Genomic DNA, 15,517 nt, shown 5'->3' with positions numbered 1-15,517 from the left:
GGATCAAGCATTGCTTTAAACAATTATGTAACTAGAGGTATTCGTAAACTGAAAAAGAAGAGGTCATTGGGCATTCACAGGGCTTCAAACCACTAGGATGAAAGGGAAGAAGGAGGGAAGGAGGAGGAAGGGAAGGAGGAGGGAAGAAGGAGGGAGGGAGTTCAATGTGCACCAATATATATCATAAATGTAGAATTTTGCACCAAAAGTGGTGTGATCGTACCACAGAAGTGAGATGGATTCTTTACCCAAAATTTGGTTCAGAGGTCAAGACTGATGACATCACACAGGCACCAAAAGGGAATGAAAAGGTTTATTGCTCACGTATGGAGATTTGGGGGAAGATTAAGGTGGGCTCCCAAACAGGTCCCAAAAATTGATTGAGACAATAGGAAAAAAACAGCTAGTGGCTAGGGCGTAGGGGTAGGATGAGAGTCCCCACACAGGGCATGAACAGAGGACTGCATGGCTTGAATGTCCCACCACTGCCAAAGGAGAGAGCCCCAGGTTTTCTTATCAGCTTGCCCAGATTTGGGACAGAAAGGGTGAGGGGCATGGTGGGTTTTGAAACATGTCCACAGTCAACCATCAAAATGGAGTCAGATTCTGTCACACGAGTGAAGTAGATATCTCTAGAAGGACTGCTTTTGAACACTTTGATCCCAACTCAGGAAGTGGAGAGGAGAAAAGCAAATGCCTCTTACACTGACTCAAATTTGAATTCCTGCCTATTGAGAAAATTCCATCTATGTCACATTGACCTGGCCTCATGGTTATGGCTCTACACATCATTATCAATAGGTCTAACTGACCTTAAAGGTAGACCCAGTCTTAATGAAGTTTCTCTCCAAAACATTATCCAGTGCTGGGTCTAGTTCCTCTCCAACATCTTCAATAAGCAAGGGCCTTCCAAGAGAAAGACTGTCCTCCAGGTGGTTTCTGAAGTACTTGTGATTTAGAGATGTGATCTAGGAACAGGATCCAAGAGTTGCTTTCACAGTATCATGATGCAAGGTGCGGAGATGACAAATACTAAATGGTGCTCCAGCAGTCTATTGCAGAGATTTTTAGAAATCCTTATCTGGAACCCATTCTTGGTGAAATTATACAGAAAGCTTAAACCGTTTCCATCCTTTTCCTTAGCAAACTGTTCTTCCCCCGTGCAACCTGTCTTCTCACTACCACCACCAATTTGGTGATAAATAATAATGGAATAATCATGATGTGTCCTTGTAAAGTGCTGTATACTCAGTGTGATGGAACTCCACCCTGCTCTGTTCATCATGGAGAGTTCTAAGCTCTAATAGAAGAGAGTCTGCAACCTTTGAAAGATGGCATCAGTAGATTTGTGAGATCAACACAAATGTAAATACAATTTTTAGAAAAGATCTTAATATCAGATTTTAGGCTTGCATCTGTTATTGCTCTATTAGGATTACAACTCTACTATTTTCAAATATTTCTTTGTTCTCGGACTCCTGCTCATCAGAGACAATAAAACTTGACCAGTAACATAAATATACTTGAACTCAAATTACCTGGAGTTCATTCCGGCTTTCTTTATTTTTAATCCAGATCTTCCCTTGAGTCTGTGGATCAATTAACAAAGGATAGCGAGATGCCTTTGTGACAATAATTCCATTTTGAATGGATAGGTCATCATTTGGCAGACCCTGGAGGTTCCATTCACTAATAGTAGGGGCATCAATCAACATCTCATTGAGATTTAGATTGTCTCCAAATGGGATTTCCCGGACTTTCATTTCCTTCTGCCAGTCATTTAGCAGCAGATTGCGAAACTCTTGGTTAAATGGACCAGAATAAGATAGAAAAGCTGTAGCCAACAACACATCCCCTAAAACGGAAAACAAAACACTACTGAAGTATTTTATAATCAGCCTTGTAATTGTGCAGAATATTAACATTTATTTTTGAGAGAGAGAGAGAGAGAGAGAGAGAGAGAGAGAGAGAGAGAGAGAGAGAGAGAGAGAGAGAAGGCGCACACCAGTGGGGGAGGGGCAGAGGGAGGAGTCACAGAACCCGAGGCAGGCTCCAGTCTCCAAGCTGTCAGCACAGAGCCTGACCAGGGGCTAAACCTCATGACCGCAAGATCAAGACTTGAGCCAAAGTTGGACGCTTAATCGACTGAGCCACCCAGGCACTCCAAAGGCAAACATTCTTTTAAACTAACTTCCAGAAACCAAACTGTAGCCATGTTGCTGTGCCTTGGTGAATACGAAGTAGGTTGGTTTCTTGTTAAACAGGGTCCAAATGGTCCGTCAAGTGATACCTGCTAGTGTCAAGCACTAGATTATTTCGACTCTTGTTGGATGTAAGAGTATGACCTTGGAATCTAAGAGATACACAACTTCAGAAGACAGAGCCTCCATTCAAAGTGACCTTGATCAGTATGACCATTCGCTCATAAGGGAATTGAAAAACGACCTGATAAGATGTTGAAGGTCATTAATACATCTACTCAGGGTTGCATAGATGCCAGACCAATATTCATCCTTCTGAAATATCTGGACACAAACACAAACACACACACACACACACACACACACACACATACACACACACACAGACACACACAGGAATTTGAAGTACTAGAATGTTGGTTTGTATTCTGATAAAAGTTCCACTTTGCTAACTCCCTACCGTGGTCAACATATAATCTGATCAGTAAAGGAACTTGCATACATACCTACAAGTCTTTTTGTTTGTGCAGCAAACTCTTTACTTTGTTCCGTCCACCTTTCCTTTTCTCCTGCCAAGCCACCAATCAGTGTGGAGGCGGTCTTCATCTTATGTCTGCACCTCTCGGCATCTTCGAGCAAGGTCTAAAAAGGGCCATAATCAGAAGGAAATTCATGTTCAGAAAAATACAGCCTCTGGCTCAAAAATATGATTTTAAACCATTATATATTATCTGCCCTTCTGAGACCCGGGAGCCATTTATTTCCTAGGAAGCATAAGATTCAATGCCTTTGTGCCTGTGTCAGCCAAAGACTGTCTCTTATAAACCTTCATGTAGGGTCCCAAGCCAACGGGTCAGACTCTCCCCACGTGTTAATAACTAAGAGATAATAGAGATCTGCATCATTTATGACTTCCCTATAAGAATAGAAATAAAATACAAGCATACTTACTAATCTCATAAAGCACAAAGAAAAGTAAAAAAAATACATATCTTTGCTTGAAAATCAGGAATACTTCTCATGTTAAAATTCTAGCACCATTATTGCCTTATCTAACTCCACTTCTCCTTTTTCTTTAGGTGAAACTTCAGATTATCCCCAGACTGTGGTGTTTTGAGGCTCGCTCACCAATCCCAGTGACACCTCGCTCAGCTAGTCCCTCCCTGGCGCTCTGCATGGCAATAAAAGACTTGACCCAGACTTCCACATGCTGTGGCCACTCAGTGCTCAGTTCTTAGAAACAAATGGGCCTCTCTCTGAGACAACTGCTAATTCTACTTATAAAGACTTATATGTATGAAGTAATAGTGGAATAGTTAAAGATTTAGCTACAGGACCAGTCACTGAAGTTCATTTAAAACATATGTATATGGGGGCGCCTGGGTGGCTCAGTCGGTTAAGCGTCTGACTTCGGCTCAGGTCAAGATCTCGCGGTCCGTGAGTTCGAGCCCCACGTCGGGCTCTGGGCTGATGGCTCAGAGCCTGGAGCCTGTTTCCGATTCTGTGTCTCCCTCTCTCTCTGCCCCTCCCCCGTTCATGCTCTCTCTCTGTCTCAAAAATAAATAAACGTTTAAAAAAAAATTTTTTTTTTTAAAAATAAAAAATAAATAAATAAATAAAACATATGTATATGTTACACATAATATAGTATATATTTATATGTTATATACTCTAAATGTCTAATAAAATAGAGCATTATTTAAATAAATTTTGGTGTGCCAGTGAATAAAAATACTCTGAAGCCATTAAAAACTATCTTGTGAAAATTTTTATAACTAAGAAAGATATTCATGATATATGACTAAGTTAAAAATTCAACTTATAAAGCAGTTATGTGTTGAATTATATTTTTAAATGTTATATTTTGCATATATTTTTAAAACATATGTAAATCAAGGAATATGTTCAGACAGCAAATACTTTGCTCTTTATCTAAAATGAACTTTTAGGGGCACCTGGGTGGCTCAGTTGGTTGAGTGTCCGACTTCAGCTCAGGTCACAATCTTGCGGTCCGTGGGTTCGAGCCCTGCGTCGGGCTCTGGGCTGATGGCTCAGAGCCTGGAGCCTGTTTCCGATTCTGTGTCTCCCTCTCTCTCTGCCCCTCCCCCGTTCATGCTCTGTCTCTCTCTGTCTCAAAAATAAATAAACGTTTAAAAAAAATTTTTTTTTTAAAAATAAAAAATAAATAAAACATATGTATATGTTACACATAATATAGTATATATTTATATGTTACATATGCTAAATGTCTAATAAAATAGAGCATTATTTAAATAAATTTTGGTGTGCCAGTGAATAAAAATACTCTGAAGCCATTAAAAACTATCTTGTGAAAATTTTTATAACTAAGAAAGATATTCATGATATATGACTAAGTTAAAAATTCAACTTATAAAGCAGTTATGTGTTGAATTATATTTTTAAATGTTATATTTTGCATATATTTTTAAAACATATGTAAATCAAGGAATATGTTCAGACAGCAAATACTTTGCTCTTTATTTAAAATGAACTTTTAGGGGCGCCTGGGTGGCTCAGTCGGTTGGGCAGCCGACTTCGGCTCGGGTCATGATCTTGCGGTCCGTGGGTTCGAGCTCCGCGTCGGACTCTGTGCTGACAGCTCAGAGCCTGGAGCCTGTTTCGGATTCTGTGTCTCCCTCTCTCTGACCCTCTCCTATTCATGCTCTCTCTCTCTGTCTCAAAAACAAATAAACGTTAAAAAATAAAAGTAAAAAAAAAACAATAAAAAAATAAAATCAACTTTTAGAGTTCATTTCCAGGATTACCTACGTGTATTTTCTGCAACGAACACCAGTTGCTTTTGTAATAACAACCCAATACAGTGTTTTTCAAAAGCAAGATATTTATTCTAGTTTGTTCTCTGGGATTCTAGTCTGCTCTGTTTTCCTTTCCCCCTAGAGTTAATGCAGAAAACCTAAAACCCAGCTGGGGTGCACCCCCACGTCTATATGGCCCATATTTGTTTGTTTCTCCCCAAGAAGAAAGATATCAGCTGGGAAGTATGACATTGCATCACTTATTTCTGAAAACAAACATTTCATGTAAAAGCTATTTTTAAGATTAGGTTGTCTTGGGGCACCTGGGTGGCTCAGTTGGTTAAGCGTCAGACTCTTGATTTTGGCTCAGGTCATGATCTCGCGGTTCAAGAGTTCAAGTCCCAGGCCGGGCTCTGAGCTAACAGTGCAGATCCTGCCTGAGATTCTCTTTGTCTTCCCTCTCTGCCCCTTCCCTGCTTGCACTCTCTCTGTCTGTCTCAAAATAAATCCACTTTAAAAAAAAAAGATCAGGTTGTCTTCCTGAATTTCATCATCCCAACTCCCCATTGGCCAAATAAGAAAATGGCCAGGGCCCTCCTCTCTGGCTTTTTTTTTTCTGGGACCCCACACTCCTTTAGGGGATGAGGGTACAGGGAAGAGAGAGGAGCAGATTCATGAGCGTTAAAGCAGCTCCCCCCCACCCACCCCCGAGCTTGGCGGGGGCAGGGAGCAGAGTCCCCTGGGTTCTTCGGGCAGTGTCCCAGCCCACTGTCTGTTAGTACTCCCAGAGAGTGACTAGCTGTCCAGAGGGCCTAGGGAAATGGGTCCCCAAAAAGGCACTGCCCTGTGCAGAGAGGAGCAGGGCACACACTTCTTCAGGGGACACACAGGCCTGAGTCGTGAGCTTATCCATCTGACCATGATGAACTGTGGGCTTGGGTGCCCTGCCCCTCCCTGCCTTCCATAAGCCTGTAGGCCTCCTGGACTCTCAAGGAGCCCTATGCAGGAGGAAGGAGTCACAAAAAGCCTAACGGTCAGATTCACTCCAGCATGTGGGAGGTAGATACACTCACAGCCAGATTTTGTGTTTTTTTTTAATTTAAAAGCTTGACATTTGTTGAAACAAGTTTTCAAGTCAGAGCCATACCTCTACGGGAGCAGGTCTTGTACGGTCCTAACAGCAGACGCTCAAAACCAAAAAAGCATATTGAATGAATTAATGCAAAAATGTTACAACTGAAACGTAATAAAATGAGGCGTAAAATATTTTTAGTGTATTCAGTAGCACCTCCCAACATAGGTGAGGGTCCAACGTGGTAGAAATGAGCATGCCTTCCCCATAGTTTCTGAAGTAGGCGCTTTCAAATTGTGATGCTAATTGTCTCCTTATATTATGATAAGTGAATCTCACAGAGCATAATTAACAAACCCAAATAGGTTACATAATTACTTCTCTAAAATTTCTAAAAAGCTCTTATTTTGCTTTCCGGCGATTTATCTTTAAGCAAAAGTATCACTCGTTCTGCATATAGTGAAACTGAAGTGTTTATCTAAGTTCCCTTGCTGGGACTCCCATAAGAGAATGGACTACCAGAGCAGGAATCTCAATCCTGACAAGAGAGGACTGAGAAGGGGCAGGAGGAAACTCCAGAAAATCATCAAGGAAAGAACAGAGCGAATCTACCTCCTATTAACAAATACAGGATTTATCAGAGGCAGATACAGATTTTATGGGGCCAGAAGCTTATATAACCTGGGGCGGGGGGGGGCAGTCCACTTTAACAAAATTATTAGAGGGACACCTGGGTGGCTCAGTGGACTAAGTGTCCAACTCTTGGTTTAGGTTCAGGTCATGATCTCACAGATTGTGTGTTCAAGCCCCACATCAGGCCCTTTGCCGACAGCATGGAGCCTGCCTGGGAATATTTGTCTCCCTCTCTCTCTGCCCCTCCCCTGCTTGCTCTATCTCTGTCTCAAACAAATAAACTTAAAATTTTTTTTAAAAAGAAGACAATTAGAGATTTTTTCACAAATACAAAACACCCAAGTGAACCCTATGTATTTAGACTGAGAGGGAAAAAAATCACTACAAAGTCCTGGTGACTTAGAAACTCTGGTGCCTTTCCTCTGAAATTTCTAGGCATTTTCTCTATGCTTATACACAAATGCTTGCCAGTCATAACCCGGTTTCCCTTCCCCTAAAACACTACAAATCCCAGGAACCCCAGCTCCTAGAAGCCTGGACAAGTGAGGAGCTCTGTAGCATAAGCTACGCTAGGTCTGCATTAACGCTGCCTGCATTTCCAGCAGCAAAGAGTCCCCAGTGGAACTGGAATTAGGATAAGTAAGATAAAGAAGTTGTTGTTGCCTAGTGGCTCAGAAATGTATGAACCCAGCTTCTGAAAGGTCCTCCAGCTGCAAAGTATGCACGGGCTGAGAAGACGGTGGAGTGGACACCAGAAGGGCAAGGTCTAGTCCAGACTGTCCAGCCCAAGACCCGGAGCCACCCTCTGGACCTCAGTTCCTATCTCCAAAGTGAGAATTAAAATATCCACCTTGCATCCCTTGCAAAATTGTTTCAAAGGTTAAATGAGATGAAGTGGGAGGTCAGGATTTGAAAACCATAACAGAAAGTGCCTCATGAGGTGCTGTGCCATTGCCATCAGTAAGGAGACTCAGAATGTTTATGTTCCAGAACCTACTCCTATCTTGGCTGACCATCCTGACCTCTCAACAAGGACCCTGGCGTGTGTTAGGAACAAACTCCAGGGCTTAGTGAGGGATTATATGTTGTATATGTATCGTGTGTACGCAAAATCAATCCCTTCTGGGAACCAAACCCTTGGAGAGAGAAGGCAGCAAAGGAACAAAGGGTTTACAAGAGCCACGTTGGTGTACGAAGGTCCCTCCCAGGCCACAGGACAGTTACCTGCTTTTCAGTCATGGCCTGTTCATACTCGGCCTGCACCACGTCGAGCTCTGCTTGCTTGTCGTCCAGCTCGGCCTGGGCCTTCTGCAGATCCTGCATGGCTAAGACGTAGCGATTCTCCTGCACCACCAAGTTGGCCTGCACAGGACACATCAAGGTGAAGGATGCACGGCAAACCAAGCCGCCAGCATCTCAGAGTCGGAGAACTCGGCAGTGCTCATATCTCTTCTCTGTTCTACCCCTAGAGTCTTCTCAAGCTGCATTCAGTCAAGATCAAACCTTAATGTGGACTTGATACAAATGTTTCTAAGCAGAAAATTATAATTCATTAGAAGTCAGAGAATTTTAAAGTGTCAGATAGTAAATATTTTAGACATTTTGGGTAAGAGGCAAAATCAAGGCTATTGTTCAGGCACTTATTTAAAAGCCATGTAAAAATGCAAAAATTCCGGACATCTGTGTGGCTCAGTCAGTGAAGCGTCCGCCTCTTGGTTTTGGCTCAGGTCATGATCTCATGGCTTCGTGAGTTTGAGTCGTGCATTGGGCTCTGTGCTGGCAGCGCAGAGCCTGCTTGGGAATCTCTCTCTCTCTCTCTCTCTCTCTCTCTCTCTCTCTACCCTTCCCCCACTGATGCTATCTCTGTCTCTGTCAAAATAGATAAAGTTAAAAAAAAAAAGAACAAATGTAAAAATTCTCCTTATTTCACAAGCCATACAAATACAGGTTTGGACTAGATTTGGCCTGTGGGCCAGAGTTTGCCAGTCCTGAGATGAGAGCATTGCAATATTAAATGCATATAGGTACCTTAGAGCACATTGTAATATTAAGAACTGTAGAGAAAGAAAAACCAGAATATTAAGAAGCATCTGCCTAGTAGGACTCCTCACTGTTGATGAGAATGTTAAACCGAGATAAAGGATGGAACATGATTATTCACTAAAAATAAATGTTGTGAGTCGTGGTGATCTTGATGTAGTTGCCGTAGTTTTCATATATCGTTCGCCTTCCTTAAAACGATTGGTACCTTGAGCTGTGACTAATCAAAAGTATATGTTTTAAGGAAGCTACTAAATTTGACTCAAAAGACATATTCAAAAGCAATTTGAGCAAAAGAGATGTAGAAAATAGCCCATGCATACAGGAATTTAGACGTTGTAACTAATTTTTTGAAATCAATTTTTTTTTTCCTTTTTAAGTCTCCAAAATGTTAAACTTGACTTTAATGGGGTAATCCGCTATAAGGGCCACATTCTTTCTGGGCTGTTTCAGAAGAAAAGATTACCTTGAAAAAGTTTTTTGGAAGTAAAATCATTTTCCTATCTGGAAACCTCAGGCTCCCAAACTTTGGCAGAGTAATTCTTTAAGAGAAATTCAAAGTTCCATTACTTACTAGAACCAATGACAGGCTTAACAACTACAGTTTAGAAAGGATCTCACTCTTGGGACATTTTTTTTCTCAGGTCAGCTCTAAACTGCACCTGTTGCGGTGGCTTAAAAGAGGGGCGCCTGGATGGCTCAGTCGGTTAAGTTCCGACTTTGGCTCAGGTCACGATCTCATGGTTCGTGAGTTTGAGCCCCACATCAGGCTCTCTGCTGTCAGTGCAGAGCCTGCTTCAGACCCTCCGTCCTCTGCTTGCTCTGCTCCTCCCCCACTCTCTCTCTCTCAAAAATTAATAAACTTTTAAAAAAATAGATATTTTTGTCCAAGTTTAATATTTAAGGCTCTACTGTTCTTAAACATTCTGTTTATATGGACTGATATTCATGGTTTTCATGGTTTTCAAGGAGAAATCTCATTATCATTAAATTGAGTAAAGTCTAAATCGCCATTGTTGTAGCCGGTATTTAAGTTTTCCTCTACGAGAGGTCACTTGGCCCGTCTACAGGGATTGCGGGATAAAGGAAAGCAGCCCCCCCCCAGGGTCTCCATCATGGCTCAATGTTGAGGAGGTTCCAGCTGGCAATGAAGGAAAGTGTCCTTAATCTGTCCCCATTCAGGAAGCAGGGGCTCACGGGGGAAGCCCCTCCAAGGACACACGAAGTCAGAGGCGGGAGTCTGTGTTGCTTCACATATTCACCCGTCTGACAACCAGCACTCCCTCCCTCTATCTTCCCCGGCTCCCTAAGCGGTCCAGACAGAGGCTCTCTGTAACTGCAGTTATTTTCAGGACTGAACATTAGCGGGGACCTGATGCACTCAAGGCTCCCAGAGGCTGGGTGCTCATTGCACTTCAGGAGGTCACTTCCAGGACTGACTGCTCAGAAAGAAAAGCAGAGTTTCTAGAAGCAAGTAAAAGGCTCCCCCTCGTGACGGTCTTCACTTCCTACTGCATGATCTGGATTGTCCTGGGACCGGGCGGAGGCTGAAATGTACTGGAATTGAAGAGGGGATTTCATTGTTCTCATGCAAGCCTTGTTTAGAATGGCCATTATTTGCTACTGACTTCAGCTCATTTTGTTTAAAAAACAATTACAACAAAAGCTACCCGTCGTGCATTCAACAGTAATTCCCTTAAAGACACTGTATGCTCACTCACTCGAAACATTTGCAAAGGATGCTCTGCGTTTTGCGCTTGATATGGTGCTTCTAATTCGTCAACATCAGAATGTCCATTTTTAAGCTATGCTGGAGTCTTCAAATGGTTCCCAAATTCATAATGTTGACAAAATGACATCATTTACGTCCTCTAAAGTTCTCTGAGCCAAGTAAATCTTTGTTCTTTTAAGTTGCCCTAGGACCCCAAGGGGCCTCAGCCACTGAGTAAATGACCCTGGTATGGTAACAATTAGAAAATAAAATCAGATTTGCAACTCTATCCCTGTCTTCTTGCCACTCTCAATTATTTTTATCATGATTATTAAGCTCCTTGGGTAGTTTATAAACATAAGTGGATTTTAGTCGATGGTTGAGAGAGATCCAAGTTACACAAAAGTGAAATAATCCACCAGGCCACACGTGTGATCTTGGAGCCATCGGTAGTCTATTTTCAAAACATGCATTTGCCTCTGCATCTGCCAGAGACTGTCAGTGGTGGTGGGGGAGCGTGCACATATGAAGCTTAAAAATGCAATTACTCGAAGGAAAACAGGCATATTCTCAAATCACATTAAAGAACAGAGAACATTCAGTTTCCTTCCTGAGGTAAAGGAGAGAAGAGGGAATACCACATCATACCTTGCAACCAACACCGGCCACCAATGGTGTGCCAACCCTGCCTCGGTTGTAAGATTCCCGGCAGGACATTTATCAGGGTATTCTACGCTATGGTTTTCTGTGTTTCTTTTTTCCAAGTTAACATTGTGGAGGAAAAATATCCAGCAGCCCACCGTCAACATGGCGCCCTTGTAGAAAGTCCATGCTTCGACTTGTACAATTCTGAACTGGAGTGCTATTACAGAGAAGAGAAATGTCCTGTGCTCGGCAGTTCTGTCCCTTGCTCTCCCTGTGGACTTGAGTACAATAACACCAGAGGCCAAAGGTTACTGTACACTCTGAGAAGACAAGGCCAGTTGGCCTTGAGCGCCCTTGCAGGCGCACATCACACAGTTCCAGCTAGGGGGCTCACCTTTAGAGGCAACACTTCTCTGTTTATAGAAAAGAAGGAAGCCATGGCTTTGGTCCAGGAACAAAGACCAGCTACATTCCCACATACGCGTTTAGCAGTTTCGATGTTGTAGTCAGCCATTTCAAAGTAAGGATTCAAAAATTCTATCACTTCTTCATTGATTGTGTCTTTTGGGAATTGCTATGAAAGAAAAGAGTAAAATTAAGTCAAAATGCTTCTTTCCATGAGGCCACATTCACATTGTGCTCACAATGCCATTGAAATTGTTGAACTAAGGAATGAATGAACGACATCATATTTTGTTGATATTTCAGGATATTGGACAAAAGTCCTGAAACTGAAAACAGAGGAAGCAGTGACAGCGAAGAAGTCGGAGCATTCTTTATCTTCTGTGAACAAGAGATACCAACCCTAAATAAATGTTCCAGGATCCAGGGAAGGAGTAAATTATTTAGGCGATGAATACTAACATGGTTATTAAAATTTCCAAAGCAATAACATGTTCGTGTCATTAATCCTAAATAGGTGGATTGTAAGCCCATAAAATCAATAATGGAAAACAAATACACTCTGGTATTTTCAGCCTGCAGACAAAATATGTTTAGCATTTAGCAGCAACTAAATGCTTAATGCATTCAAACAGAGGTTCTATTAAACTCATCTGAAATACGAAGGTAACTACTTGGACATTCGGTCTTGAGGGCAATGAATTAATTTTTAATCATAGAATTATCCAGAATATGAAAGAACTGTTAGCTTCTGAAGGGATAAGATTCAAAAATAGTAGCATAAGTGGATTAAGAATGCCTTCCTGCATCAAGAGAAGACTGGCCAAACAATGAAACTGGACCTTCCTCGAGTGGTGTTTGACATCTAAAAGAAGCTGAGTAGGGGCACCTTGGTGGCTCAGTCAGTTAAGGGTCTGACTTCAGCTCAGGTCATGATCTCACGGTTCATGAGTTCAAGCCCCACGTCAGGCTCTGGGCTGACAGCTCAGAGCCTGGAGCCTGCTTTGGATTCTGTGTCTCCCTCTCTCTCTGCCCATCCCCTACTCATGCTCTGTCTCTCTCTGTCTCAAAAATAAATAAAACATTAAAAAAATTTTAAGAAGATGATTCGATTTCTCCAAGTAGAAAGGAATGTGGCGCCTGTAAATCAAAGCTTCCACAGAACATGCACGGTACAGGGCAGAGCACACACACTCCCATTCAGACAACCTCCAATGCAAGTTTCTTCTATGAGCCTGGAGAAATGATGAGGGCAGAAGAAAACTCAGAAGAATATTTGGGAGCAGCAGAAGGGCAATGCTGACAAAAGGCAAATGGCGAGGAAGCTTCCAAGAGCAGTGGCCCTGCCACCAGGCACATAGGGCAGGAGCCTGGAGTCGCCTGCCAAGATCCCATGAGAAGTCCAATGCCACTGTTGCACTTTTCTGTGAAAACTCCTTGATCTCCTCGGTCACCATTGTCATTTCACATATGCTCAGAGTTCATCACCACCTGTGACTCCTTCTTGGTGACAACTTATGTCATAGAGTGCCACGTTTTAATTATCTGGGACAAGTCTGTATGGCCACCAGTTTCATAAGCTGCTCACTGTTACAGCTGCTGTAAGGTGCCTCACAAGACGCTCTAGCCTCACAACACTTGGGCATGTGGAATTGAAAACTGAATGAAAGACAGCATGAAGGTTATTGCTTTGGAAACAGATGTGACTTTGGTATTCCCCATTAGTTGTGTCACGGTCCAAATATGAAAGATAAAACAATAAAACTTCTTGAATAAAACATAGAAACACTTATTCTGCCTTAGAGGGAGGGCAAAGATTTCCTGAACAGAACACAGAAAGCACTCCTAGGAAAATATTGATAAATTGGGCTACATCAAACTGAGGAATGTCTGTTTATCAGAGGACACCCTTAACGGAATGAACAACCAAGGCAGAATGTGGGAGAAGATATTTGCAAACATATAAATGACAAATTACTCATGTTTCTTATAAGGAAATACTACACATCAATAAAAAATTTAAACAGACAAGAGACCTTACCAGGTACTTAACAAAGGAATCCCCAAGAGGTTCATAAACTGTTGAAAAGATTCTCAGCATCATTACTTACCAGGTCTAATGCAAACTAAACCCACATTAATAAAACAGTACTGCAAACCCATCAGAATAGTGAAAAGTAGAAAATAGTTAAGATGTAGAACAACTTACACACTGCTGGTGGGTGTGTAAAAGGACACAGCTATTTTTGAAAGCTCTTTGGCACTATCTATAAAGCTGTTTAAACCCTTGTAGTGAGCATAGCATAATGTATACAGTTGTCCAATCACAGTGTTGTACCCCTGAAATCAATGTAATAGTGTAAGTCAACTATACTTCTATCAAAAATATTTCCATCTGTTTTTAAAAAGGATAACATAAGACCCAGAAATTGCATTCCTGGAGTACAGAGCCAATAGAAATTCAAATATACCCACCAAATGGCCCGTAGACCAATATTCACAGTAGCTTTATTTATAATAGCCAAAAACTAGTAACAACCCCCAAACCCATCAACAGTACAGTGGACAAATAAATTGAAACATATTACAGCATTTCACACTGTGCTGGCTCATACAAGCTCATTGGAAACCATTACTAAATGTTTAGGAGTTTTGCAAATAGGTTGTGAAATAGAACTGTTCTTAAAAGTTAAATTATAGAAACTTATAATTAGACAAATGTTATTTACAATAAAAAGAATATACAATAAAAGTAATCACATTCTCTTACTACATTTTACTATCTATGTTTCTGAGGGCATTTATATCCATTGTACCTACGTAGTGGGAAACGATACTGCTTACACACCTCTCCCCCAGCTGCATTCAGCAAGATCATTTCGGTAGTTTGCAACTGGCCATTGTGGGGATACTTATGCCATGGAAATTGGCAAACACTACAAATCAGACTTTTTCTTTTTTTTTTTTTTTCCTTTTTTACTCCCCGGAGAACCAGTTGTTTTTAAATATTTAGCACACACCGCTGCTTCATATACTGAACTGCTATATAGCAATGAAAAAAAAGAATGAAATACTGCCCTTGCAACAATAAGAATGAATCTCAAAGACTTGTTGAATAAAAGAATTTAACACAGGAGGTCACGTGATATCAATTCGCCTATGTAAATTTCAAAACCAACAAAATTAATTATCAGGATAAAGATGAGAATAATAGTTACCCTAGGGGAGTTATTGACGAGGTAGGGACACAAGACAGATTTCCGGGGTCTGGAAATACAAATCCTGATCTCAGTGTTCATTAACAGGTATACATATATGTAAATATTCATTAATCTGTATACTTAAAACTTGTACATTTTATCATATGTAAGTTCTACCTCAAAATTAAAAACATGCAAATTACTACTCAAAAAATTACTACTGAGACTTGCAAAATATAAATACACATATATTTGTATTCATATGTATACAATACATGCACATATGTCTTGCTTTCTTAAAATGATTTTTTAAACTTCTATTGAAATAGGTCACTGATGATGTTTTAGTATGCCTACAATCTATCAGGAGAGGTTCTAATGCTTTTTTTTTTAATTTTTTAACATTTGTTCATTTTTGAGAGAGAGAGAGAGCAGGGGAGAGGCAGAGAGAGAGAGGGAGACATAGAATCTGAAGCAGGCTCCAGGCTCTGAGCTGTCAGCACAGAGCCTGACGTGGGGCTTGAACCCATGAACTGTGAGATCATTATCTGAGTCACAGTCAGACGCTTAACTGACTGAGCCATGCAGGCACCCCATCTCATGCTTATTTTTAAAGCTCTAATGTCTTATATTTGGAAAAGAAAATTCTGCTCTGAAAAAATACTTAAATATATGTTCAACATATGTAAGTAGAATATTATTAAGGCTTTAAAAATAAGAAACTCTTGCCATTTGTGGAGGACATTGTGCTAAATGAAATAATCCAGACACAGAAAGACAAACCCTGCCTGTCTCACGTATACATAGAATCTAAAATAGTCAAACTCACAGAAGCA

The 15,517-nt window shown here is 41.1% G+C and overlaps 1 protein-coding gene across 1 annotated transcript in view; it reads right to left on the bottom strand.

Moving 5' to 3' along the window:
* DNAH5 (dynein axonemal heavy chain 5) overlaps positions 1-15,517 on the bottom strand; it is a 283,958-nt gene that overhangs the window by 49,515 nt on the left and 218,926 nt on the right. Inside the window, exons 60-64 of the mRNA XM_042997483.1 lie at positions 11,474-11,653; positions 7,908-8,045; positions 2,708-2,843; positions 1,539-1,855; positions 813-968 (exon numbers count right to left, since the gene is read on the bottom strand). Coding sequence (XP_042853417.1) covers positions 813-968; positions 1,539-1,855; positions 2,708-2,843; positions 7,908-8,045; positions 11,474-11,653 — 927 coding nt within the window. The remainder of the gene's footprint in view (positions 1-812; positions 969-1,538; positions 1,856-2,707; positions 2,844-7,907; positions 8,046-11,473; positions 11,654-15,517) is intronic.

Source organism: Panthera tigris, chromosome A1 (genome assembly GCF_018350195.1).
Source record: "Panthera tigris isolate Pti1 chromosome A1, P.tigris_Pti1_mat1.1, whole genome shotgun sequence".
NCBI classification, from domain to species: Eukaryota; Metazoa; Chordata; class Mammalia; order Carnivora; family Felidae; genus Panthera; species Panthera tigris.
Note: the sequence above shows the minus strand (reverse complement) of the source record. Positions and strands in the feature narration are given on the sequence as shown.